The sequence below is a fragment of the Epinephelus lanceolatus genome, chromosome 17 (assembly GCF_041903045.1).
Source record: "Epinephelus lanceolatus isolate andai-2023 chromosome 17, ASM4190304v1, whole genome shotgun sequence".
Taxonomy (NCBI): Eukaryota; Metazoa; Chordata; class Actinopteri; order Perciformes; family Serranidae; genus Epinephelus; species Epinephelus lanceolatus.
This window is the reverse complement of record NC_135750.1, coordinates 34,146,840-34,174,760: the sequence shown is the minus strand read 5'-3', so window position 1 is coordinate 34,174,760 and position 27,921 is coordinate 34,146,840. Positions and strand designations below refer to the sequence as shown.

General features: G+C 40.4%; 1 protein-coding gene across 5 annotated transcripts in view; it reads right to left on the bottom strand.

The window, feature by feature from the left end:
• Positions 1 to 27,921, bottom strand: part of LOC117248178 (stromal membrane-associated protein 1) — a 182,367-nt gene that overhangs the window by 49,569 nt on the left and 104,877 nt on the right. For all 5 annotated transcript variants that reach the window (XM_078160831.1, XM_078160833.1, XM_078160834.1 and 2 more), the window contains one exon: positions 9,082 to 9,142. In XM_078160831.1, the coding sequence (XP_078016957.1) occupies positions 9,082 to 9,142 (61 nt within the window). The remainder of the gene's footprint in view (positions 1 to 9,081; positions 9,143 to 27,921) is intronic.

Below are 27,921 nucleotides of genomic sequence, written 5' to 3'. Positions count from 1 at the left end.
TTATATTGTGATGTTAGTGTTCTGATACAACATTGCACACATTAATGGCCTTTCGAAATGCTGTAGTAAAAAATAACTGCCTGCATTTCCACTTTTTTTTTTTAAGTTGAACACTTATGCAACCAGAGTGAGAGTTCTATCAGTCAAGGCTGTGCAAAATGAGCAACTGCATATTTCAGAATAAAGTTGTAATGAATTAAATGTGGCTGTATTTCTTCAAAATACCACTAATGTAAGTGACACTTTTCTCCTTGGGCCCACTTACAGGTTTATGTGGCCATGTTAATAGTTGTTCTAATCCCACTCCTGCCCGCTCCTGGTGCATTACTGACCATTACTGTCCGCTCCCACTGAGTGTGTTATCTACTCCTACAAGGTGTGTGTCAGCTCTCGCCTGCACCTGCAAGCATTCTGACCATACATGACCAAACAATAGACTGATAAACAGCATAATTATGCTGTAGTGCATAACAACATTCATAATTACAGTTATTCTGGTGTGTGGGGGATTCAATTCTATTATTATTATCTGTAATATTCCTGAGAAATTCCCTCAAATGTCTGACTTGTGTTGCTTGTAATGTAATGTCCTGCTTTTATCTTCTTTTCCACTTAACTTGTTGACGTCTCCATCCTTCATATGAATTAATCTCTGGGACCTTCTCAGATCTTTTTGACCACCCAGGGTTCGACATAAGCAATGGCCCGATGGCCCGGGGCCAATCAAAAAGTATGTTGGGCAAGATGACTGACAGGTCACAGGCCCGCTCGGGCCAGTTACGCTGTAAGGCTTTTTTTTTGTCAGGGGAATCAACTATTTTTATCCCACTTTTCTCGAGCCTTAAGTGGATTTATTGGGCTTTTTGGCCAAAGGTGCCCTCACCTTTGTGCAGTGAAACGCCGGAGGAGGGGAAAACGTGCCGGTGCGCTTGTGCGTCTCCGCCAACGTGGACACCGCACACCGCTGCCAGGTATATTTCTCTCCAACGTGCGTTCGCTGGCCAATAAACTGGATGAACTTCAGCTACTGATGGTGAAAAACGAAGACTTTCTACATCTGCAGTTTTGTGCTTCAGAGACGTGGCTGTGTGGATCAATACCAGAATCTGCGCTGCAGCTGGCAGGCTTCCAACTCTTTAGAGTAGATCGTAACACGGAACTCTGCGGCAAAACTAAAGGTGGCGGTATCTGTTTTTATACTAACAGTGGCTGGTGTAATGACGTGACAGTGATCCAGCAGCACTGCTCTCCTGATCTGGAATCTTTTTTCATCAACTGCAAACCTTTTTACTCCCCCCGTGAGTTTGCTTCATTCATTCTGGTCGGTGTTTACATCCCAGCGCAGGCCAACGTACAGGAGGCACAGCGGTCTGCGGCCTTCACATAATTAACAACAACGCGCATCGCTCACCACCAGGTGCGGCGCAGCGGCGCGGTCAAAGTTCAAATAATTTCAACTCTGAGCGCAGCACTCCGGCGGAAAATCCGAGCAGTGTGTGACGCCAAGGGTAGCGGTGCTGCTTTGTCAGGCGTTGCCGCCCTGTCCATAGACAAACAATGGGAGAGCCAGACTTCTTAGTTATTGTCCTTGGCGACTTTAACAAAGGTAACCTCACCCATGAACTCCCCAAATACAAACAGTTTATAAAATGTCCGACCAGAGAGAAGAATATCCTGGATCACTGTTACACAACTGTTGACAACGCCTATCACCCGGGCCCCCGCGCTGCACTGGGCCACTCTGACCACAACACCGTCCACCTGATTCCCTCATACAGGCAGAAGTTGAAGCTCTGTAAACCTGTTGTGAGGTCATCTAAGAAGTGGATGAGTACACAGAGGCTGTGACATCATCCTTCAGCTTCTGTGAGGACTGCTGTACCATCACACACTGCGGTGAAGTATAATGGAGTTAAATAAAATGAAGTTAAATGAAATTAAGTTTTACAGACATTCTCTCTCTCTCTCTCTCTCTCTCTCTCTTTCTCTCTCTATTTCTCTCTCTCTCTTTCAAACTCTGATAAAACATTTAAACTAGGCAGTGTTGATCAGTTACTAAGGTTTTTGTTACTTCACCTCTTTCTTGCCTAAAATGTTCTTTAGGAACCTATTTTAGTGCACTGTTTCACTGTCATAGCAACAGTTTGTAAACTGGAAGTGGGCACCATACTGTTTCCTGCACAGTGAAAACATAGGCTTAAAAAAAAGAATTAATGGTAAAACTAAGCAGCGCTGATCAAATACAAACCAAGATTCTGTTAGTGAACTTCCTTTTTCTCGCTGCAAATGTTGTCAGAAACAAATTTTAACTTACTGTTTAACTGTAATACGAGACTGTTTGTGTGGCGCAGTGCATTCTGGTAGTTGTAGGATTTCTACCTCTTAGGCAAAAGCAAATGCCACAGCCCTTTTTTCAGTATTTCAACAGTGAAATACTTCTTTAACGCTACGGAGCAATGTTTTCAAGAGTGAGCCCTTGTTGTGATTGTATTGTGCACACGCGCATGGATGAACTTGCATGCACAAGCACCCCTGACTGACAGCAGGTGCCGGTAATGTGCTAAGAAATATAGCAATGCACCAACAAAGAAGACTGCTAGCAAGAATACAGGAATGTTAACAACACATGATGAAAATATTCAAATAAACAGTTTTGCAAATTAAGCTCACTTAGTGTCTTAGCATGTAGCATACATTGTTGTTAATCCTCATTGTTTTAGGTGTGTTTATCTTCTCCTATATTTCCCTTTTTTATTAGTCTCTATCTGGAGTAAAAAAGCCAGCAGCACTTTGCAAAATCTGTATGTTTGATGATGCATTTAGAAAATGTTAAGACTAAAATTAAGTGAATGGAAACAAAAAGATGCCTCATTCCTGGCTGCAACAATACAATTTCTGTATCTCCAAATTAACAATATGACTTAAATAGAGGTAAAGCTGGGACCAAAACAAGGTCAGCTGCTGCTGGAATAGAGGAGACAACATGGAGGAAAAATCCTGTTTATTCCCTCTGGACACAAGTGTCAATTCAGCGTGTCAAGACCATTACAGTAGGGAGAGACCGAGGCAGAATTGAAAGGGACACAGAGACAAAAAAAGCTGAAACAAACAGACAGGGGTGCTCCATCAATAAAAGTTTTTGAAATTGATTCAGTGGCTCCTGAAGAGTTCTTTTTTTTTTGGCAGGATGGAACATCTCTGAGACAGCATTTATCACCATGGGACACCAAAGCTATCCAAGCAAACCCTAAAATAAACACATAAAATATGTCATAACGTTGCTGTGGTCAAAGAAAGTCCTATTTTCTGATATTTAATTAAAAATTCAATATTGGCCTAATTGTTTGGCAAACCAAGAAGAAAAAGCTGACTGAGAAATTGTGTAAAAATGCTTATCTGGCTGGTCTTACTGTATTGTTTATATTTTCATTCCAGCACAGCCTGCTAAACTGAATTAAACGGACCAGAGGAACTGACAAACACACACACACACACAGACACAGAAGCAAAAGCAGAGTGTCTGTTTGACAGCTGCAGAGTGAGGTAACCAGAGACACAGAGGGATGGATGGAGGAACGGGAGGATGTGTGAGTGCTGAAGGCATGCTGCCACGTATTTGACTTATTGATTATGTGTGAAATCTCATCCACTCAACATGGCTGCAAGGTGTGTAGCATTGGTTATTTATAGCAGGGCGTCCACACTCACTCTTCCATGCTGCGGTCGGGAATGTTTTATCAATGCTGTATCCACCAGCTCTTTCTTCTGCCAGCACAGCTTACCCTCACCTAAGTCTAATACAATACAGCCTTGAACTGGGAAAACACAGGGTGACTGCATATTACAGATTTATGGTGAAAACCCCTGAACCAAACCTGACTTCTACTGTGTTTTTGCTGTCCAGCGCTGGGGTTGACAAGCAGGAAGCACAATGTGCAGCCGGTTAACGGGCCAAGACACATACCGTGTACTCCAAATGTCACAGGTTTGAATCCAGCTTGTGACCTTTGGTGAATGTCATATCCGCGGTGCATTCGATATATCCAGCTTTTCTACTACTGCGTTCTTAAATTAGGCACAAATGCCATTAACATGCATGCATGCAGGAGGTTACGGACACATGATCAGTCCTCCCTCTAAACTGACAGCTACATCCACACATTTGTCTAATACTAATAATAAAAGCTTCTCTCCAGTTGTTGCTTCATTTTTAGATTGTTTTGCATTGTGCATACTTAAATGTTGCGACACTTTGCTATAGATGGAGGGGTTCAAACTATTTTTAGTCACTCAAACTGATTAGACCTCTCGCCTGGTTGAAGTTGGTTAGGGCCACTTTTGGGGAGTAGTGTATGCTGAGGTCACCAAATTTTATGTATTGACAACAATCACAGAGATTAAGGATGGACAAAATATCAATATGGGAATGTATCATATTACTTCCTCTGTGATATGTTATTGATACTCTGGTGCCAAACATTAATATTTCTATTAAAACACACAGGCGCTCTGAATGGAATCCCCTGCTAATATGATTCACCAGAGTCAACTACTAATACTACAAGTACTTCATGACTCCTTGTGGTGGCACATCAAATGAAAGAGGGCAAAGTAAATGGAAGTTAACAAACTTGCAGTGAAGAACCTCACAGCATAATAATCTTCATAAATGAACAGTATTTTCATGATTATTAAAGCCTACATGTAACCACCAGACGTAAAAAGCTAACACTTGGCTATAAAAAACACTACACCACGGTCACATGACCTAACGTCACCACCATAACAAGACTGTAAAGCCGTGTTCGGTGTTGCTTGGCATGGTGATGCTCTGTATCCCATTTAGCCATTTGTTAGCAGTCGCCTTTTTTGAGATACACTGAAGCTTCAAACTTCGTGAGTGGGGTATTTACTGATGTGTTTTATTTATTTATTTATTTATTTTATTTTTTTAATTGATTTTACACAAAATAGCCACAACATTTTGTTTCAAGTCCATTCCTTCATATTTGTGGCATATTACATAAAGCACCCAAACAAAACAAAGACAAACAAACAAGACCCATCACACACTACCCATAAACAAGGGAAAGAAAAGAAAAGAAAAGAAAAAAAAAACAGTGATAAAACTACAAAACAAAATTCAAAATAAACTCATAAGATGGGATGACATAGTTCATGTCTCTCGGGATTATATCTATGTATACACCTCTTTATCTCTGTTAGCATATTCTATTTCCCACTTTCATTTTTAACCAAGTTCAGTCCATACTCATGCTAAGTTAGTAAATAAATAAATAGAAATAAAACAAATACGAGATAAAAAATAATAATAATAAATCATCAAATCAGACTGCCTCAGGCACTCTCCAATTCATTGTGTCATACCCTTTACGGATTGTGTCGCTAAGGTGCTTGGGCAAGTGATTTATTAGTGGCTGCCATATCTTAGTAAAGTTGTGCTCATTTCCTGTGAGTTTAGCTTTCCATCAGCATTATTCTAAGGATTTCTCTATACCATTGTGTTACTGATGGCGGTTCTTCTTTAATACAATTTAGAAGTATACACCTCCTTGCTAAACAAAGAAGTTTCTTTAATAACTTAGATCTTTGAGTGTCTATAATTTGTTTTTTTTGACGGCAGCCCTAATAAAAACTGTCCGGGATCTTTACAGATCTTACATTTCAAAATTAATCTCGATTCTTTAAGAATACCTGACCAAAATATGACAATTTTTGAGCATTCCCACAAATAATGCATATACGTTCCAACAGAAATTTTACACTTGGTACATATGGGAGACTTGCTGGAATCAATTCTACTTAAGATATGTGGTGTAGTATGTTGTCTGTGTAGCATCCGGTATTGCATTTCTTTTAATCTATTACATAAAAACAGAGAGTGAACTTCTTGGATACATTCTTTCCAGTTTTCTTTTTCATAGCTCGTTTAAAGGTCCTTTTCCCATCGATCCATCACTTTATCTATATTTTGTTGGTCGTCGTTCACGAAATTATCATAAAAATATGAAATGAACCCTTTATTTTTCTTATACTGTATGATAGATTTCTCGAATGGCCCTAACAAAGTCTTGATCTGAGAAGATTTATCAGTTGCATTAATAAGGCTACGAGCCTGGAGGTAAGCAAAAAATTAATCTACACCATATTTGTCTCTAACCATTGAAAATGACATAAGAACACCATTATCCTCAAACAGATCTCCTATCACTTTAATACCTCTATCAAAACAGGACTGAAATATCCTGATGTGTTTTATGTTGCAGAACAAAATGTTAAAGTCTCTTCAGCTTGGGTTAATCACAGAACTTATTTCAGGCATCTAACCACAAACCCATTCAAAAAACCCACTGACTTTGAGACAAGGAAGCAATGAGTAGTAACATGATAACTCATTTTTGGGTTTTAGGACTCATTCCCGGAGGAATCTATGGCACACAGCGTAGAGCTGGACAGTGGGGGAAAACAAATCAGAAAGGCACCATCATCCTTAATTCAAAAGACTGGGCCCATTTGGCTTTTACAACACAGCTTGGGCAAGCAAAATCAACACATTCTCACTCTGACCTTGTCACATATTGGTGTTTGGTCATGGACTTTCTACGTCAACATACAACATGCAAGGTACCCTGGGTGAGTCTGGGTGTGTTGGTTGTTGATGTTCTGGGACGCCGTGTCAACTTCAGCCTGTTACATGCATTCTCTATTTTCAAAATACGCTTCCGTTTTCACAGGAAATGTACAGTTTGCATACAGTCTTTTTCAGAATAAATGCACTACGTCGGTACAACACTGCGAATTGACCTTTTTTTCCCTTCAACAGCAAACACACATGGTTATGTTTTGCAAAAATACGCATGTGTTTGAGTTTAGGAAAAAAGAACAGGATTTGGCTTTACAATCTTACGGGAAACTTACACTGGCCTCCTGGGTGAGAGTCGGTGGTTGGTGGACCCATCCACCACCCCTCTTGCCCACCCTACTCAAATTTCCTAAAACTTTCATTGTTGTCCCGCCACATGTCCCCTTGATGCCAACGGGTGCTGTTAAACAATAATGGTGACCAGCCGCCTATCGTGCCAATGTACAGTAAAAGAACAGCTTTTTTTGTCGGTGTCTGATGCTAGAAGTCGACAACCAAGAGCCGGATTGTGACAAGTTCAGAGTGAGACCAGGTTGGCAAAATTAACGGGTTATGCAAGAGAGAGAAAAAATGATTGTGCTGCATTCTGTATGCATTGCTGCTGTTGTCTTGTAGTATAAATCCAGCGCACCCTTTACATTCACAGTGATGTGCTTAGTGTTGCCAACTTGGTGACTTTCTTGCTAGACTGAACGACTTGTCAGGCCCTTGAGTGACTTTATTCCAATTACCTGCTGCCAGTGCGGTCTCTGCAGGTGCATTCTGTTGAGTTCACATTATGTTATGAGGGGGAGCTCTAAGGCTGACTCCTAATACTTTTGAATATGCCGGTATCTCCATGAATCTGAATATGTTGATTGAAGAACAAGACAAAAATCTACTGGAAGGCGAGTCCTTCTTCCCACAGAGTTCAGGCAGCCTCACACTGTAGATTCAGACTGTGCCAAAGTATTAACTAGTGCTATAGAATGTTTCGCTGAGGATATCCGCCCACACTTGCATACTGTATACTGTGGGTCACAGAGAACACGGAATTAAAGCATATGTTCAAAGTGCTGGAGCCCTGCTACAGTGTGCCTTCACGTCTGCATTTTAGTCAAGTCTGTTGTGCCTGCCCTCTATAAACGAGCGCAAGCTGCAGTTCAGGAATTATCAGCAGGTCAGGGTCTAATGATGGAGAATCAGACTACATTGCTTACATTTGTGTTATTTATTTATTTTATTGGATATGTGCCATTATTTGAGCGCCTTAACTGTTAAGATTTATGGCCACCTACAGCTAAATTACTATGCATTTTAATTTGAAGGAAATTCACTGTTAAGTTTGTATCGTGAGTTACTCAGTGATTTTCACCCATAATAAAGATGACAGTAGGTGATAAAGGTAACAGGAGAGTCAACCACAGTGTGTACACACTGACACAAGCCTGATGGTGCATATTATAAAAAGCAAAGTGAAAGTTCAGGGTATGAAACAAAGTAGTTTGTTTGTAGTGGCCTCCAACAGACATCTAAAGAGGTGGGGCAGAAACCAAAGAAGGAGGAGACCTGACCTGACACTTTGGCTGACATTAATCAGCCTAAATAAGTAAACATTCATGAGTGGGTGCACTTAAGGCACTAAAGTCAAGTCCACTGGGATTTATTTTAGTGCCATTTGGTGCTTTAGTATGGTCTTCTCGTACTTCCAGCAGTCCAGCCAGGACTACAGGTTTTTTGCGCTTTGCTGACTCAGAAGCATTTGATGCCCTCTTACTTCCAAATTTTGAAGCCACAAAAATGTATTCAGCACAGCTGTTTCCCTCTACTAAAATTACTTTTTCTCAGTAGCTGATTTTCAGGTTGCTATTTATTAGAAAGCAAGCACACAGTTACTAATAAGCCATTCCAATTATTTTGCTCCTTTCACATTAAGGAATAAACCAGCTACAGGTTTCCCACAATGATACTGTATGTTTTACAACTGTACTGGAATCTAACAAATATTGTCCATAACTTTTTTTGTTGTAAAATATGATTTTCTAGTATGTGTTTTAGTTATGAAATTAGCTGTTTTTGCCACATTTCAAGTACTTTACTTTCCATTTTTGGAATGTACACTAAATCAAAATTGGATGGTCTAGCACATGACTACTGGACTACTGGCCTGACACCAGATGCTATAATAACTCTGTGATACAAAGGGTCTCTGTAAAGTACATGACTCAAATAAAGCTTGACAGCAATAAACCTTTACTTTATAATGTCACACATTATTTCTCCTGCAATTACTACAACATCAGTCTAAAAATGGCATTACGTCATCCAGGATAATTGGTTTAATCTGACACATTAGGCAGTCATGTGAATATGGTTTGACAAGTTATTATATTGTCCGAGGGTTATTATATTGTAAGTTGGCGGAGGGTTGGTCTTACCCAGGCCCAGCAGGTCCACAGCCGGCTCTGTGCTTTCCTTGGGACTGGCTTTACACTCCGCCTGCAGACAAAGAGAAAGGTGAAAAAAAAGATTTAATATAATGTCCAATTTGCCACAGCTTCTATGTGTTCTCAATTTGAAACTATTATAGTATATTGCAATTATGTGCAAGAATATGACATGTCTATTTAAGTTTGATACAGAAAAAGCGATTCTGACCTCTATTAAAAAGTAGTATATTAAATAGTCCAAGTCACCCACTGGCCATATGTTTTAGCACAGCTACAGAGTATAAAACTATTCCATTGCAGATTTCATTCAAGATGATTAGTTTTTGTAAAATGATTGCATTATTATGCAGGCCATAGAGTATGTCCTGCAATTATCCCAACCAATGAGTGGAAGTTTGGGGTGACAGTGTTTGATCTGAAGATAAATCAAAAAAATCCAATACCCTGGATTTCAATGGAAAGTTTTCTTGTTTCAAGGGACCCTTTGGAGTTTTTCATCAGCAGTGACACTATGGTGCATTGTTTTGAGTAGGCACGTCAGGACATGATACAATACATTTAGTAATTGATACAAATACCAGTAAAATTCCATGATTCTCAATACCTAATTTTATACTATAATAATAAACAAAAACAAAACAATAAATTCCATGCTTTTAAACATACACTCCTTCATTAAAAACATTTAGATTTGATCTGCCTCGAATGCAAAGTACTAGTCTATGTGGTTTTATGAGATTTTGTGGCTGAGGATACGTATATTAATATATACAGCCAATAGTATATTAATATATTTCTATGTAAAATGTCATGACTGATCTCTGTGGTAGGCTATTCGCCCCACCCCTCCTCCACTGTGGTTGGATGGCTGGGTAAAAAGTGACAGTAACGAGTGCAAAGTTTTACCCAAAGTTGAACGTTTTTCAACTCTCAGCAACCAGAAAAAAAGCCCAGATGTACAGCGCTCTGCACAGGATAGAGGATTAGCGCCTTGTCATGCTGCTGCCATTGTAGCAGGGCATAAATACGTGGCACTCCCACGGCAAAGAATTAACAAAATACGCTGACCTCAGGAAAACACTACATACTATATTCTTCGAAAAAGTCAACGCAGAGCTGTCGCCACTGCTGCACTTGTTGTCATCTTTCTTCCGCCTCTGGTATTTAACAGCAGACTAGAACACTTGTAAGTGTATATGCCCTCCTGTCAGGTCCAGAAGAATTGCATCCCAGGTACCATAGGTACCTTTAGATCTCCTACAAGTTCTGTTACATTTTCAGAACTTGGCACCGATGTATTGTGCTGACATGCTTGGTTTTGAAAGCCTGGGTCCCTGTTCTGTTTGTAGCTTGTGCTCTACTATAAATGCACATGCTCATAGGTGACATAACAGTCCCACTGATGGTTTCACACTATTCCACTTACAACTGGTAGTGGTCATGCAACAAGACGCATAACAACAAGAAGTAAAAACAACAGACATTTTTTCATCTTATAAAGTTGACATGGTGAAAATGTCAGCAAACAGTTGCCTTTAAACATATACAGTAGATATGAAGCAACATTGCATGTAGTCATTTAATTTTCGTGTTGTAAAAGCAAAGACAAATTGTTCCAGAAATTTACTTTGCAAATGTTTTATGTGGGAGGAAATGCATTCAGTGTAGTAACCTGTGAGGGATCAAGGATACTGTGCATTAATGTGCTTTGGTGAGAAACACTGAATGTAAACTCTGCTAAACTGTCAACAAAAAACAAACCAGGGTACCTTTCACTTAGAGGGAAGAAAAAGCTTCTACAAAACTCCTCGGCTCCATTTCTTTTACAAATCTGCTTGTTTGTTTTACAGCACAGCACGAAATAGAAAGAGAGCACTGTTTTTCCCGACCTAACAGATCTAATTGGTAGATTTCTGGGGCTTCTGGCAATGACAGACAGTAGAGAGAGTTTAAGTAAGTACTAAGTAAGAGTAACACCTCTAAATGACCTCTTAAAGAAAATCAATTAGCTGACAGACAAAAAAATAAGCAATATTGATAATCACCTAATCTTTTAAGTCATTTATGAAGTAAAAATACCAAATATTTGCTGGTTACATCTTTCAGCTATTTGTCAGTGTTATAGTGCCATGGCAGTATCGTTTCTGATAAGCAATCATGTTAATTGAGTTTTTAAATTGAAAGCAAATTAGAGGAGGTGAATGGGGAAAAATAGTTAGTGGGGAAAGAATAGGAAGGAGTGCGAAATAAAAGGAAAGACAGATAGAGGGAAAGAGAAAGAGGGAGAGATTAAAAGTCAAAGGGTAGGAGAATAAGACAGGAGGATGAAGAACAGAGGATGGGGCAAGATAGAGATAGAGTGAGATTGGAGAGAAAAATGTAGTGAGGGAGAGAGAGTATAAAAGGTTAACACATGGGCCATGAGAGATCTACAACGCTGGTAACAAACCCAATTTCCCCCCAACAAAAGATCGATGGACCACATTAAATTCAATGTCGTTCCAATCCGAGGCAATGAAAACAATTACTGTGTCCACGCCTAATCAAGAATGCATTGGCTGCGAATTGATGCGTGTTGGGACTGCAGCAAAGCTTGAACAGAGGTGGCATGAAACGCAGCAGGAAGGTCATTTGTGTACAGCAGCAAAAGGTTGGTTAGTGCTGTGGAATTACAGAACTAGTCAGGGTCAGAAGAAAACCCATTTTACGAGATATTGCAGATTCTGGTACCATCCAACTACAAAAAGATCCCTTTCTGACCAAGCTACATCTTCAAAAGTTCTTAAGATTTTCTTTGCGTATCTAATCCGTTTCATGGTTCAACAATATTTCGTCAGTCAGAAACAGTTATGTCAAAGGACTGCCCATGTATAGCAAATGGTTTTAGTGAGATTTGGAGAATAAATGACATAATTTCAGAAAAGTCTCAAATAACTGAATTATTTTGCAGGGAGAAATAATCCCCCTGGCCCAGTTGTTCAGAGGTATTCTGATTGGATTTCGGCTTGGATTGGATCAACACTTAAAAAGGGTTGTTCAAAACGGGAAAAAAAGGAATCTGAAATGAGAGTAGATGATGTACTCCAGTCTTGGTTTTGATCTCGATCAAACATTCAGTATGCATTGTTCAACTTTTTAGTAGGATTGGGATGCCTTTGATCCCAAAAAAAATCTGAATTATCTCAATCAAGCAGAAGGGCGGATTAAGGGATTTCAGGAACAAAATGCAATAAAACCTTTGGTCAAAAAGTTGGTTGAATATACATTTATTTATATTTTGTATTTTATTTGTTTAACCATTAAATTCAAAGTACATTGAGTAGTCCTTAAGCTACCTACTAAGCCTTTCAGTGCATTAAAGTAAAAATAAAAAAGTAAATTATTTCGTCCCCATAAAATGATCACCCAGACAGCTGTCAATAGCAAATAAAAATTATGTAATTCATCTTTCATTTATCACTTTATATTAATTCTAACGACATAGTCAAAAGTAGATTCTAACAGTTGCATCCCCTGTGCTGTTTTCTGTCTCCTCAAATAAAAACACTTGAAGTGACCCCAGACTGGCTATTCTACCTGCTGTTTTTTACATAGCTAGTAAACTTGAGTCCCACTTAGAGCACTAGTTATCTCGATTTGGTCATCTGATCCAATTTTGCTTTGAAAAAGTGGCACAAAAGTAAGATTAACTGATCCTGCATGGCAAAATGTGATTTCCAAATTCAACTGTTTGTGGCCCTTGATACTCACATAAACAGTGAGATCTTTGTAAACTCAACAAAACTAAAATCCTAGCACATGAAAAGGTTGGGTTGGTGGAGGCAGGAACAGTGGACAATAAAAAAAGTATGTACACCTGTAAAAATATGACTTGATATTACTGGTCAGCTGGTCAAGCAGCTAATAAATGAGTTGTGAATGCTGCTGATGCCAACCAGCTTATGCAACTACAACCTCAGTTCTATGTCTGAACTAATGCAATGCTCCATTTCTAGTAGCATTTATTCATTCAGAGGCAGCAGCGCACTCTAGATGTCGGCTTCCCACTTGGAAGGTTACCCTCCTTAAATGGTGGCCGTTCAGCCAGTTAGAAATTCTGTAGCACTACTTTCAAAAGCAATGGTTTGTTTCATGTCATGGTCGCAATGGTCTTCAGTACCTAGCCATATCAATGGTCTTTGTTTTTCAAATTTTAAAATATCTGAACCTCACTAAGTGGTTCTATTGGAATCATTTTTAAATTCAGTAACATGAGGCCAGGGACTGCTGTGTCTAGAGCTTGGTATTGTTTAAAAATTACAATAGCAGTACCAATACCCGTACCCTTAAAGTGGCACTGATACCAAAAGAGTTCTGCGTTTGATACCCTTTTTACGACAGGCGTGCAGTACAGCCAACTTTCAAACATTTTGGTGGCATCTTGGCATGCTGAACTACCAACTCTGTCAAATACACCACACTCAACCTCACCACACCACAAACTGTATGGGTTTTAACTGCTGCCATAGTATGACAATAACACATCACATTAAATTAAATGTACCCAGACCTAGCTGTGGCACTAAAAACTAAGGCCCTGAACTGCCATGACTGAATGAATCTAACTGACAGAGGAAACAATGAATATTATAATAGTGGTGATGAAAAAACTGTATATCTGACTGGCACCAGGATGAATACAACAAATGGCATAATTGCATCTTCACCCCTAACCCTAAGAGTTGAGGAAAACAACATATAATTGATAATTTGCATGTCTGAAAATCTTACAGAATAAAGTATTTATTGTCAACACAATTCTCAATTAGACATACTCTATGTATTATTATTGGCCAAACTCAGACTCAAATCACAATACCAGATCTACTCAGAAAAGCCCACACCTCCATTAAGAGTCTTTGCAGGGAGAAAGCAACAAGAAAAACAGTTTTTGGTATGCCTGTCCATTTGATTCCCGACATTTCATACCATGCACAGTGTTACAAAATTGAGATTACATAGCCTTTCAATGCTACATCCCACACAGCTGCTGTGAGACACAGAAGAAAGAAATAAGAAAATCCAAAATGTCACTCTGCACAAAAAGCTTAAATTCCCTGCTGTATGTTTCGAAGGATTTGGATAGACATGCTGCCAATATTCTTCTCCAAATGCTGGCAGACAAGTTGGGTTTTCCATTAGTTATCCGGGATGACACCAAGTGATGCAGTTGACAGACGGCTAGCGACAGACTGATTGGGTGTCAGGGTCAGTTGTGTTTGAAGACAGAGAAAGTGGAATTGGAAGGGAGGCCAGCAATCGATAACCGCCACCCCCCACCCCCCCCCCAAACAGGTGAATAGACTCTTCGACAATGAAGGTGATGCCAGTTTGAATGAAAACCACTGAGCAAACCAAACCCTTTGATGACTGCTGTCACATCAGATCGCTGTCAAATTCACACCAGACAAAGCCTTCAGCTGACAGCTGTCACACTGGACGTCTGAGTGTGGGCAAAATTCGCTGTAAGTTCGTCCCTGATGTACTCAACAGCTTCAGCTGCAGCCAAGAAAAAAATTGGTGATAGTGAGGAACTGTTGAGTCCCTTTTATTTTCTGTTACCATACAAGGTCCACAGCAGTTATTCCATTAGTACAACAATGTAAACATTGATTCATTCCAGTTGTGGCAACTTTGGTGGGGTTTTTTTGCTTTGTGTGAAGCTACTGTCAATGAAGCTCAACACATTCTGCCAATTAGGGTTGGGCTGATGGGTGATGCCATTATCCATGGAAGATGGGCCAACGGACATACATACTGATGAACATGCATGCTGACGAACAATGCCATTGTCCATCAATGGACAATGGATGGATACCAAAACCCGGTATTAAACGGACCCTGGGGCCTAATTATCAAAGACCATAATCTTGATAAGCTCCGACATTAATGATTCTGTTATCAGTATTGGAGAAATTCAGGAGATATATTTCTTGTTTATTTAGGTTACATAGACATTGTCTTGTACAGTTTTTATCTCCCTAACTCCGCTTCTAATTTGCAACAAGATAAAAACATTCATCACTGATGCATTTTTGCAATTCAATCCAGAGGAGAGCTTACAGCCTGCTGCATTTGTGATGGGCGGGGCCAGCTCTGCAACTCTGTGTCACACACACACACACACACACACACGGAGGCCTTGTTCTCAGTGACAATGGCAGAGGGAGCAAAACGCTCCAAAGTATGGTTATACTTCACAAGAGTTGATGCCGACACTGCTTGTTGCCACACGCTCAACAACACCTGTGCATGTAAAAGGCAGAAACACAAGCAATCTTTCGAAACATCTAGCAAATGTGTGTCACATACAGGTGGAGAAATGCACTGTTGTCAACCACAGTTCTCATCTTCCATTACCCCATCCACCTTGGGTATGTTACAGTCTATAATAGTAATTCATCCAGGTTGCTGGGGTTTCTAGCATTTTTTTCCCTGTTAAAGGGTTTTTGGGGGGAGTTTTTCCTTATCTGCTGTGAGGGTCCAAGGACAGAGGGATGTCTCAGAGTCATATTGTGATTTGTGATATTGGGCTATATAAATTAAATCTAAATTAAATCTAATAACGAAATTTTTATACATAGAAAATGAAGCAATTTTAATTCTGTTCTTATTTTGTTTCTTTTTGTCATTAAAAGAACAGATAAGAGTACAGTTAAAGTACCGGTTTGAAAAGCAGTATTGGTAAGAGTACTAGAATCGTTTGAATCGTAACGATGCCCATCCCTATCCGTCACCAATGGCTGTTGGTCATCGACCATTGAGTCTGACATCATGATTTACAAGCCCCCACTCTCCCTCTCCACACCAACATTGGAGCACTGGTTTACGATGGCGTTAAAGGCATTCACTGCATGCTAACAAGTTCTGATTTACCTTCCAGATGACGTAGAGGCTGCCAGATGGGTGATGTGGTACCTTTTTCAGTAACCAAGTTGCCACCATCACGGATCAATATCCACTCATACCTGCTGGGCTGATCACCGTTTTTTTTTTTTTTTTTCCCTTCTTTTTAAATTCTCTGGTAATGTTATATAAATATCACAGGTCCTGGTGGGCCGTTCAAAAATTGACAAAGCTGTGTTCTGGGTAATTTATTAATACTTAGGCCTAAAGAAACACTGCATGCAATAATTCATCTTTTACCTTGTCTTTGTCTTTCTCTGTCTCTTTATTTCAAACACACACAAACACACACACACACACACACACACACTCACTCACTCACTCATTACATGCCTTGGAGAGCGCTGCAGTGCTCAGTCCTAATTGCCTCTGCCCTTGTTTCAGTCCTCAGTCCATACAATAGTGCTACTGTATTGCATAAAGTTGGCAGTGGGCCGGTTAGGGGTTCAGTGCGGATGGTTGATCAATCTTTTTTTTCCATTCTTTATTCATTGATCATATTTTTGCATCTTTATCCCCCACCCAACACACACAATCAACAATATCCATTGGGATTTTTCACTGGGGACATTGTCATGTGCCAGTTCAGTAGACAGCACCCAACCCTACTGCCGATGTTTACCAGCAAAAGGAATGATAGTACCCCATGTGCTGCTGTAAGGCTTTTAATATGAAACATTTCTGCAGGAAGTTTTTCTAATTAACAGCTTCATTCCCATCACTCCTACTTTGCTGTTTTTTTATTCAGTGTTCCAGCCACTGTCACTGAAACATACTGAGGCGGCTGTGCCTCAGGAGTTGGAGTGGGTTGTTCATAGATGGCAAGATTGGTGGTTCAGTCTCAGGCTCCTGCTGTCCATGTGTTGAAGTGTCCTTAAGCACTGAACCCCACATTACATGTGAGAGGCTCTGCCGTCATCAGTGTGTGAATAGGTGAATAATAGGCAAATTGTTAAGTCCTTTGTTTGTTAAGGTAGAAAAGCACTATGTCCGTGCTATGTACAGCACAGTCCATTTACCATTTACATAACATAGACGATTTACATTAAAAGCCTTCCACCAGCTCAAACTGCATAATCCTGAGGTCAAGAATTAACTTCCAAGCTCAAATGAGAACATTACTTTTGTTTGAGAAAAGTTTAAGCACCTGAGTGGTGAGTATGATAGTGCTGAATTTAACATGTTTATCATTATTTGCATACCTTTTTTTATTTATTTCATAGTTGTTAGCAACAGTGAGACATTACTGGGTCTGTCCTTTTTCAGTCATATAAGGTTATGTGGATGGTTGATCACTCAAGATGTCCAACATCTCTAAATGGTTTTCAAGGTGAGAAAGATTCAGCATCTACTGTTACAAAAATTCAAGTCATTTTGAAAAATTTATGTCACGACCAGCATGGAAACAAACGCTGAGGGACTCATGAGGAAAAGAATTAATCAAGATTGGGAAGCAAGCTGCCAGAAATGGTAATACTGTATAAATATTCATTAGGTACATGAAACTGGACCTAAGATCCCCCAGGTACCTGTGGCATCCTAATTACATCAAAGCATGAGATAATGCTATTATAAAAAGTGCTTGATGAGACGATAAGCAGCACTTTGAAAGCAGACAGCAGCTTGTGTATCTGGCATTTATGCTTCTGCATGCAGCTTATATTAAGTGGACAGGACAGTCTGCCATCTTGAAAAGAAAACAGCACGGCGAACATGCACACAGAGGCATGACATTCAGATTTTGTAGATATCTACCACCTTCAGCACCTGCACAACAAAAGGTCAAACAATGTGGAGGGAAGAGAAAAGGAAGCTGCTGTCAAGGCAGTTGAATGACAATACAATAATAAGCAAATAATGTGGTTTTCATGCTGAAATTCAAAGGGCAGGCTTCTCAGGCAGGAATTACCCTGAGCTCAGGCTGAAAACTAGGGATGATTTCCAGTAGATGTCTTTCATGAATATAACATAAAACAGAAACTTTAATGTGTGCTTTTATTGACTTCCAATTGCTCCAAGAATACAGCTCATAATTCTATTCATCACTTGTAAGGCATTTAATGGACTGGCTGCAATCTAAACCCGCTTAACTCATACATACAAGGGCGCACACTTAGCTCAGCAGGGCTCTTCTCGCAATTCCTAGGGCTAGATTTGATATTTGATTGGCGATTTGATTTATTTCTGACACCATAGCTGTCAAAAATAAATAATTCTAAATGTATTCTAACACAGAAATGATAGTAATATATCACAGTTTAAAATCTAACCACTAATTTTATGTTTTTATTTGAACATCAGATAAAAACACACCTGTTTAAAATTACTTTTAAGTTGTCACACAGGATCTTTGTTTAGGCACAAATTATTGCAAGTGTGACATGGGTCTAATACCGTGTTGGTCGGAATCTGTGTCAAACTGTAAAATAAAACTTTTGAGATACAGTATATCAGACTATGTGATGAATGCATAGACAATCATACGGCTACAGTGAAAATAGAAATCAAAATGTAGCAGCCTCTTGCCTGACCTACGTATTCTGCATCACTTCATGCTGTATACTGGTTTGGTCCTAAATTTCTGAGAAATTTTTATGTAGGTTGTCTTTTGTGGCCAAGGCTCTAAATCAGCTTTAACCATGTCTCACAGCGTGGTCTAGGACAACCACGATACCCCACGAAAACCAGAGATTTCACCACATTTCTCTGTCAACTCTCATTCGAGACGGCCTGAAATTGCACAGCGTAGGGGCCTTAAGATATGTACCTTCTGTCACAGCATTCCTGGTATGGGGACCTTTGTTGCATGAAACCCAATCTCTACCACCACATTTCATGACATTATATGCTATCAAGTAAATGTTACATACCCCAAACACTCTTTAAAAAACTTGAACAGTAGAATATGTTGAATAAAAATACTGAAAACATGCATAAGACATCAGCTTTCAACAGCATGACTCCTAAAATATTTGTATAGACATAAAAAAAAAAACACTATTATTTGAACTCTGGGGAGCACTGCATCGTTGACTACCACCGCACAAATGATGAAACCTGGAACCCACAAAACTTAGACACACATATACAAACACACACCTGCAGCCCTTCACAGAGAGGCTGGCGACCCACTGAGACTGCACTCAGCCTTACGCAACACAGAATCCCACTGTCCTCCTTCACATATACGAGGCAGATGAAACAAACGTCTTATCCTCTGAGGAGAGGCAGAGCGAGGTGATGGAACAAACAAAGAGCAAGCAACACTAAAAGAGGGAGAGGAAAAACAAATAGAGTGGAAGGAGACGAGCGGGAGATGAGGGCTGCAAATTGCTTGGCGGTGAAGAGTAGGAGTGAGGGAGGGGGGGACAAATACAAGAAGGACAGGAAATAGAGGACGAATAGGAGAATGAGGAAGAATAAACATGAGGATGATTGAGGGAGATATTAGACGGACAGCTGCAGACAGTGCTGCTAACAAGCAGGTCTGTAACAGCTGTAACTAATACTAAGAGCACAAGCTGCAGCAGGTCTACGTGCACCACAGTACTGCAGCAGCAAAAGTAGTAAGCTGTAGATCAGTTTGATTGGTATCAGTCAAATGTTACATATCCACAATAACTGTGATCCATGACTGTATATTGGTTTGTGGCAATAAGCTAATGTTGATGTGTTAAGCTACTGCTGATAATCACCACCTCCTGCATGCACTTTAAATTAAATGCATTATAATGTCATGGTAATGGTAAACCTTTACTGTGAAACCAATGTGTTGACAATGGCATTCGTCATTAGCTGACATAACCAGCATTAGCCTTAACATACCATTACCAAGCGGCAACCTCCAGGGCTGTAAAACGAGGTCAACACGGCAATGCTTAAAACTGCAGTTCCTCTAATGGCCACTTGAGGCTGGCTCCAGAAGCGAGTAAATACCTATGGACCCTCATGTTAAAATGTAGCAGAAATAAACATGTTTACAGCCTAGTACAAAAAACAGCTTTGGTTTCAACAGCTAATTTTTCTCGTTATGTGGCCACTTTGAGTGACAGACTGTCAGTGAGGCGTCATCACAGTCGCTGAGTCAGACCTCGCTCCTTCGTTTGCTTCCTCACCCTTTCTCCCAAACATGGTCACTTCTGCCTCCAACAATTCAAGATGGTGGCAACCAAAATGTCAAACTCAAGGTTTCCAAAAAGAAGTCCACAAACCAATGGGTGACGTCACGGTGGCTATGTCTATTATTTTTAAGACCATATTCAGACCCAAAATAGAATGTTTTACAGTAGATTTATGCATTTTCTGCAACATTTCATGCACAAAGTAATGTTTGATTGTTTTACATGTTTAACAATAAAGATGAGTGATTAAGAAAGCATAGATCAATATTACTTTTCTATTAAGATTCAACTTTTTGCAACTGGAAAAACGTTCATTCATGTTTTTGGCTCATAAGGAAAAAGAATAGCAAAGATGAGGCACATACAAGTGTATATAAGAGATGAAAATCTGCAGATGCATGTAATTGAGCCAAATATTAAACTGTGTTTAAACTGTAAACTGTTATTAAGCTGCCATCAAATCCACTTGTTCCAGATGTCTGACATTAAAGGCCTACCAGAAAAGGGAAAGATTATGTCCCACAAGCTGCTGAAAGGCTTTTAATGTGTCACATCTGTGCAGGAAATGTAGCACTGACAGTAGCTTAACACTGAACAAATAACACACACACACACACAAAAAAAACAGCAAGGTAAAGGTGATTAGAATTAATAAGACTGAGATGATGAGAGTGTGACAAAATAATCTCAACTCAGGGTCCACTTACCAGGTGGGATTTGAATAATGTTTTCACACTGTACTGCTAATCAGTTTTGATTGCCTTACTTTCCCCGCGCGTTTAGCTTCTTCCTGCACAGATGTTTCACATTAAAAGCTTCCCAACAGCTCCAAGTCCATAACCCCACAATAAAAAATGAACACCCATGCACACGTGAGAAGAGTATATCTGTTTAAAAGAATAAATTCTAGCACCAAAGTGGTGAGTATGATGGGATTAAATTGATCTCATGCTGACGTGCTGACGTATTGCGGTAAGCGAGTTGTGTCATTTCCGGTGTTTCTGTGACAGCGTCTCTGTACTGCTCTGGTGAATTCTACTAGCCTGCTTTCTGCTTTCTCACTTCAGTTGCTTTAACATCTACTCCAAGTCTTAATCCACACTAGTTCTGTTTAAGCACTTATAGCTCTCCTCCTTTCTACGACTTTCTTGCTAATCTCTTAGCTGTTGTTTGCACGTTACTAGCCTTGGTAGCTACATTAGCTTTACAGCTAGTGATGGCTTCTCCCGCTGCTCTTTCTTGCTCGGTGTGCCAAATGTTCAGTTATGCCTCTGCCTCCTTTAGCGACAGTGGTAATTGTAACAAGTGTAGCTTATTTGCTGCGTTGGAGGTGAGGCTTAGTGAATTAGAAGTGCGGCTCCGCACCATGGAAAACCATTCAGTAGCTGCGGTAGTTAGCAAGCCCCCTGTAGCCGGTGCGGAGCCACATAGCATAGCCTTAGCCTCTGCTAGCTGTCCTCCGGTAACTCCCGTTCAGCCGGGAGGTTGGGTTACGGTTCGCCAGAGGCACAGGTCCAAGCCGAAGCCCACGGCTCACCACCAGCCTGTTCACGTTTCCAACCGCTTTTCCCCACTCAGCACACACCCGCTGAGGATAAAACTCTGGTTATTGGCAGCTCTATTCTGAGGAACGTGAAGTTAGCAACACCAGCGGCCATAGTCAAATGTATCCCTGGGGCCAGAGCGGGCGACATTGAATCAAATTTAAAACTGCTGGCTAAAGCTAAACGTAGATTCAGTGAGATTGTTATTCACGTCGGCGGCAATGACACCCGGTTACGCCAATCAGAGGTCACTAAAATTAATATTGCCTCGGTGTGTGAATATGCAAAAACGATGTCGGACTCCGTAGTTTTCTCTGGACCCCTCCCAAATCTGACCACTGATGACATGTTTAGCCGCATGTCATCATTTAATCGCTGGCTGTCCAGGTGGTGTCCAGCAAACGATGTGGGTTTCGTTAATAATTGGCAAACTTTCTGGGGAAAACCTGGTCTTATTAGGAGAGACGGCATTCATCCCACTTTGGATGGAGCTGCTCTCATTTCTAGGAACCTGGAAAATTTTATTAGTAATTTAAATCCCTGACAACCCAGAGTTGAGACCAGGACAGAGAGTCGCAGTCCTATACGCCTCTCTGAGCTTCTAGTTCAGTTACCCAGTACCCATAGTTTTCATAGTTTTATACAAACGGTGTCTGTCCCCTGACCACCTAAATTATTTAAATCTAAAATTAAACAAAGAGGAGTTGTGCATAACAACCTCATAAAAATTAAAACCTCTTCTGTGACAGAAAGACAAAACAGGAGAATTAAATGCGGACTGTTAAATATCAGGTCTCTTTCGTCTAAAGCAGTGTTAGTAAACGAATTAATATCAGATAATCATATTGATTTACTCAGTCTCACTGAAACCTGGCTGTGTCAAGATGAATATGTTAGTCTAAATGAGTCCACTCCTCCCAGTCACAATAATACCCACATTCCTCAAGGCAGCGGCCGAGGAGGGGGAGTTGCAGCCATTTTTAACTCTAGTGTGTTAATCAGCCCTAAACCTAAACTAGATTATAATTAATTTGAAAGCCTCGTTCTTAGTCTTTTACATCCGACCTGTAAAACCTCGCAGCCACTTTTATTTGTTATAGTGTACCGTGCTCCTGGCCCGTATTCTGAATTTGTATCTGAATTCTCAGAGTTTTTATCCAGTTTAGTTCTTAAATCAGATAAAGTTATTATTATAGGCGATTTTAACATTCATGTCGACATTGATAATGACTCCCTGGCTACCGCGTTTATCTCATTATTAGACTCCATTGGCTTCAGTCTGGGTGTACATGAACCCACTCACTGTTTTAACCATACCCTCGATCTAGTTCTGACATATGGAATTGAAATTGATAACCTAACAGTCTTTCCACAGAATCCCTCGCTATCGGATCATTATTTGATTACTTTTGATTTCTTTTTACTCGATTACACGCCACTCAGCAACAGTTACTATACTAGATGTTTATCAGATAGTGCTGTCGCAAAATTTAAGGAAATGATTACTCCGTCGTTAAATTCAATACCAGGCTGCCGTAGGCTCGCTGCAAACAACACTCGACTCTGTAGCTCCTCTTAAAAAGAAGTTAACAAAGCAAAGAAAGTTCGCTCCTTGGTATAACTCTCAAACCCGTAAGTTAAAACAAATATCGCGAAAGTTTGAAAGGAATTGGCTATTAAACAAACTGGAAGACCCTCGTTTAATCTGGGCAGACAGTCTCAAAACTTATAAGAGGGGCCTCCGCAATGCCAGAGCAAACTATTACTCAGCTTTAATAGAAGAAAACAAAAATAACCCCAGGTTTCTTTTCAACACTGTAGCCAGGCTGACTGAGAGTCAAAGCTCTACTGAGCCTTGTATTCCTTTAGCCCTTAGCAGTAATGATTTTATGAGCTTTTTTAATGACAAAATTCTAACTATTAGAGGCAAAATTCATGACCTCCTGTCCTCAGATAGTAGGCCTACCTATCTAACCACAAACACAGCTGTAAGACCTGATATATATTTAGATTGCTTCTCCCCAATTTCTCTTCAAGAATTGACCGCAGTGATTTCTTCATCTAAATCATCAATGTGTCTCTTAGACCCCATCCCAACTAGGCTACTTAAGGAGGTCTTACCTTTAGTTAACACTCATATATTAGATATGATCAATATATCCTTATTAACAGGCTATGTACCACAGTCTTTTAAGGTAGCTGTAATTAAACCTCTACTAAAAAAGCCCACCCTGGATCCAGAGGTGTTAGCCAACTATAGACCAATATCTAATCTTCCCTTTATGTCAAAGATCCTTGAGAAAGTAGTTGCAGACCAGCTGTGTGATTTTCTCCATAATAATTTATTTGAGGAATTACAGTCAGGATTTAGAGTGCATCATAGCACTGAGACAGCACTAGTTAAAATTACAAATGACCTTCTGATTGCTTCAGACAAAGGACTTGTCTCTGTACTTGTTTTATTAGATCTTAGTGCGGCGTTTGACACTATTGACCATCAAATTCTGCTACAGAGACTGGAACACTTAATTGGCCTAAAAGGTTCTGCACTAAGCTGGTTTAAATCTTATTTATCTGATCGTTTTCAGTTTGTTGACGTTCATAATAAATGATCCTTACGTACTAAAGTTTGTTTTGGAGTTCCGCAAGGTTCTGTGCTCGGACCAATCCTATTTATTCTATATATGCTTCCTTTAGGTAACATCATTAGAAATCACTCTATAAATTTCCATTGTTATGTGAATGATACACAGTTGTATTTATCGATGAAGCCAGAAGAAAGTAATCAATTAACTAAACTCCATAACTGCCTTAAAGACATAAAAACCTGGATGAGCACCAATTTCCTGATGTTAAATTCAGACAAAACTGAAATTATTGTTCTTGGCCCCAAACAACTCAGAGACTCTTTATCTGATGACATAGTTTCTCTAGATGGCATTGCTCTGGCCTCTACCACTACCGTAAGAAACCTCGGAGTAACATTTGATCAAGATTTGTCTTTTAATTCTCATTTAAAACAAACCTCACGGACTGCATTTTTTCATCTGCGTAATATTGCGAAAATTAGGCCTATCCTGACCCGAAAAGATGCAGAAAAATTGGTCCACGCTTTTGTTACCTCTAGGCTGGATTACTGTAACTCTCTATTATCAGGTAGCTCTAGTAAGTCCTTAAAAACTCTCCAGCTAATTCAGAATGCAGCAGCAGGTGTACTAGCAGGAACTAAGAAACAAGATCATATTTCTCCTGTTTTAGCTTCTCTGCACTGGCTCCCTGTAAAATCCAGAATTGAATTTAAAATCCTACTGTTAACTTATAAAGCTCTAAATGGTCAAGCTCCGTCATATCTTAGAGAGCTCATAGTGCCTTATTATCCCACCAGAACACTGCGCTCTGAGAACGCAGGGTTACTCGTGGTCCCTAAAGTCTCCAAAAGTAGATCAGGAGCCAGAGCCTTCAGCTATCAGGCTCCTCTCCTGTGGAATCATCTTCCTGTTACGGTCCGGGAGGCAGACACCGTCTCCACATTTAAGACTAGACTTAAGACTTTCCTCTTTGATAAAGCTTATAGTTAGGGCCGGCTCAGGCTTGCCCTGTACCAGCCCCTAGTTAGGCTGACTTACGGCCAATTTCCACCAGATGCGTGTTGGTTGCGTCTCCGCTCCGGCACGGCAACAGAGCCGATAGGATTCAATTCTAGTCAATGTGTGTGTTTCCACCAGCTACGGCTGTGCTGCGTTCCGGCTCCGTCTCAGCTCCGGCAGTCCGGAGCCCTCCGCAACAGATACGCAGGACTTCTATTTTTGCTGGACACCGGAGCACAACGCAGCAATTCAGCACAGAGCAGATCGTGCGGGGCAGGAAGTCGTGCACAGAAACACAATAAAACATCCGGTTAATTTTCAAAATAAAATACACAGTGTTCACGGCGGATCATATTTCCCTGCACTACACCTTAAAAACTACATAATGGGCAGAGGCAGGCCTGAAGTCAACAGGTCAGAGGTTTTCAGACGTCATTTCACCCCGTGAACACCATGGACGAGGAGATATTAATCATGGCAGTGCACCGAGATGTCTTCCGGCAGAGCTGCACCGCACCGCACAGCAAACGCAGCCGGTGGGTATTGACGGACGGCGGAGCACGCAGCGGATAACCAGCGCTGCCGTTCCGCAACGGACACGCATCCAGTGGAAATCCGGCGTTAGGCCTAGTCTGCCGGAGGACCCCCTATAATACACCGGGCACCTTCTCTCCTTCTCTCTCTCTCTCGTATCCTATTACTGCATCTTGCTAACTCGGCCATTCTGGATGTCACTAACTCGGCTTCTTCTCCGGAGCCTTTGTGCTCCACCGTCTCTCAGGTTAACTCATATCGCAGCGGTGCCTGGATAGCGTGATGTGTGTGGTTGTGCTGCTGCCGTGGTCCTGCCAGATGCCTCCTGCTGCTGCTGCCATCATTAGTCATTAGTCATACTTCTACTGTTATTATACACATATGATTATTATCACACATGTATACTGCCAGATACTAATATATACTTTCAACATATTGTACCACAGTAGCCAGAACTATAACGATAATATTATTACTTTCATTAATGTTGTTGTAAGCTACTGTCATTACCGTCTGTCCTGCATCTCTCTCTCTCTCTCTCTCTCTCTCTCTCTCTCTCTCTTTTTCTGTCTCATAGTGTCATACGGATTACTGTTAATTTATTATGCTGATCTGTTCTGTACGACACCTATTGCATGTCTGTCCATCCTGGAAGAGGGATCCCTCCTCAGTTGCTCTTCCTGAGGTTTCTACCGTTTTTTTTTTCCCTGTTAAAGGGGTTTTTTTGGGGAGTTTTTCCTTATCTGCTGTGAGGGTCATAAGGACAGAAGGATGTTGTATGCTGTAAAGCCCTGTGAGGCAAATTGTGATTTGTGATATTGGGCTTTATAAATAAAATTGATTGATTGATTGATTGAAATTGTTATAAGGACTTTGCAGCCTTTTTAATGCACTTTATTATGTAACATATTTTGGCATACCTGCTGTCGCTATTGTGATTTGTTGTTGTTGTCCTATTTGTTTTTATGCTGCGATATGACCGTCTTAGCTAGGTCTCACTTGCAAAAGAGGTTTTAAGCTCAGTGTGACTTCCTAGTTAAATAAAGGTTATATATAGTGTATATACACATTGTACTGAATATACCATGTGTACCATTATTTGAGACTGATTACTGAGTTTTATTTGACAATTAGTGGTAGTTGTAGTAGCTGCCAGCAACAATTGTTGGTATTGCACATTTCTGCAAACCATATATACATTCCTTTGTACGTTTTATATGTGTCATATCAGAGTTTCTAAAGTGACGTAGTATATAAGCTGATATTGTCATCTGAAGGTTGATGGTGGTTGGTGCAACACCGAGGCGGAGGCCTGCCAAGCTGCAGACCATTGTTTGAGACCAACAAACAACAAATGTGGTTGTCATCACAAAGTTTCCAGCAGCTTTTTTAGCCACTAAACATGGGTGTTTTTCAGCGACCCCTTGCTGTTTTTCAAATGAGGATAGTGCCACTAAAAGCAGTTGTTTATTTACCAAGACACTGCAGCATTTCCAGCCAGGATAGTGCCACCAAAACCAGGTATTTGAAGCCAAAACATTATCTTTTACTAACCATAACTAAGAAGTTTTTGTGCCTAAACATCATAACATACTTAACAGCGTATAAATGTAATATATCTGTGGGTTGCAGAAATGCACAATGCCAACATTTAGTCTGGCCATTGGTATGTAGCTGCAGTGGTGACAACAGTAGTAGAGTGACTAGTAACTATGACAGCGGTAGTAGCAGTACTGTAGTACATTAGAAGTTGTAGCACTGCCAAAATTGGATTGTCTCTCGTGACTGACAGCTGCCTTATTAACACTATAAAAGAGAATAATAAAGCTGCCACTAGCTGGATGAGCCAGTGATGCCAAAGACTGACAGCTGCAGTTGAGGGAAGAAGAAAAGAGAAGGAGAATCGGAGTTCACCGAGGAGGAAGGGGAGGATAAGGAGGTCAATCTGTGGGGAGAGGAGAGGAAAAAGGAAAGCGTGAAGACAGAGGAGAGCAGGGGGCAATTAGGGGGAGAGAGGAGAGTGCTGGATGTGGAGCGAGGGAGACGGGAAGATTAAGAGCAAAGGAAGCAGGGAAGGTGGAGAGGCAGGTGGACGAT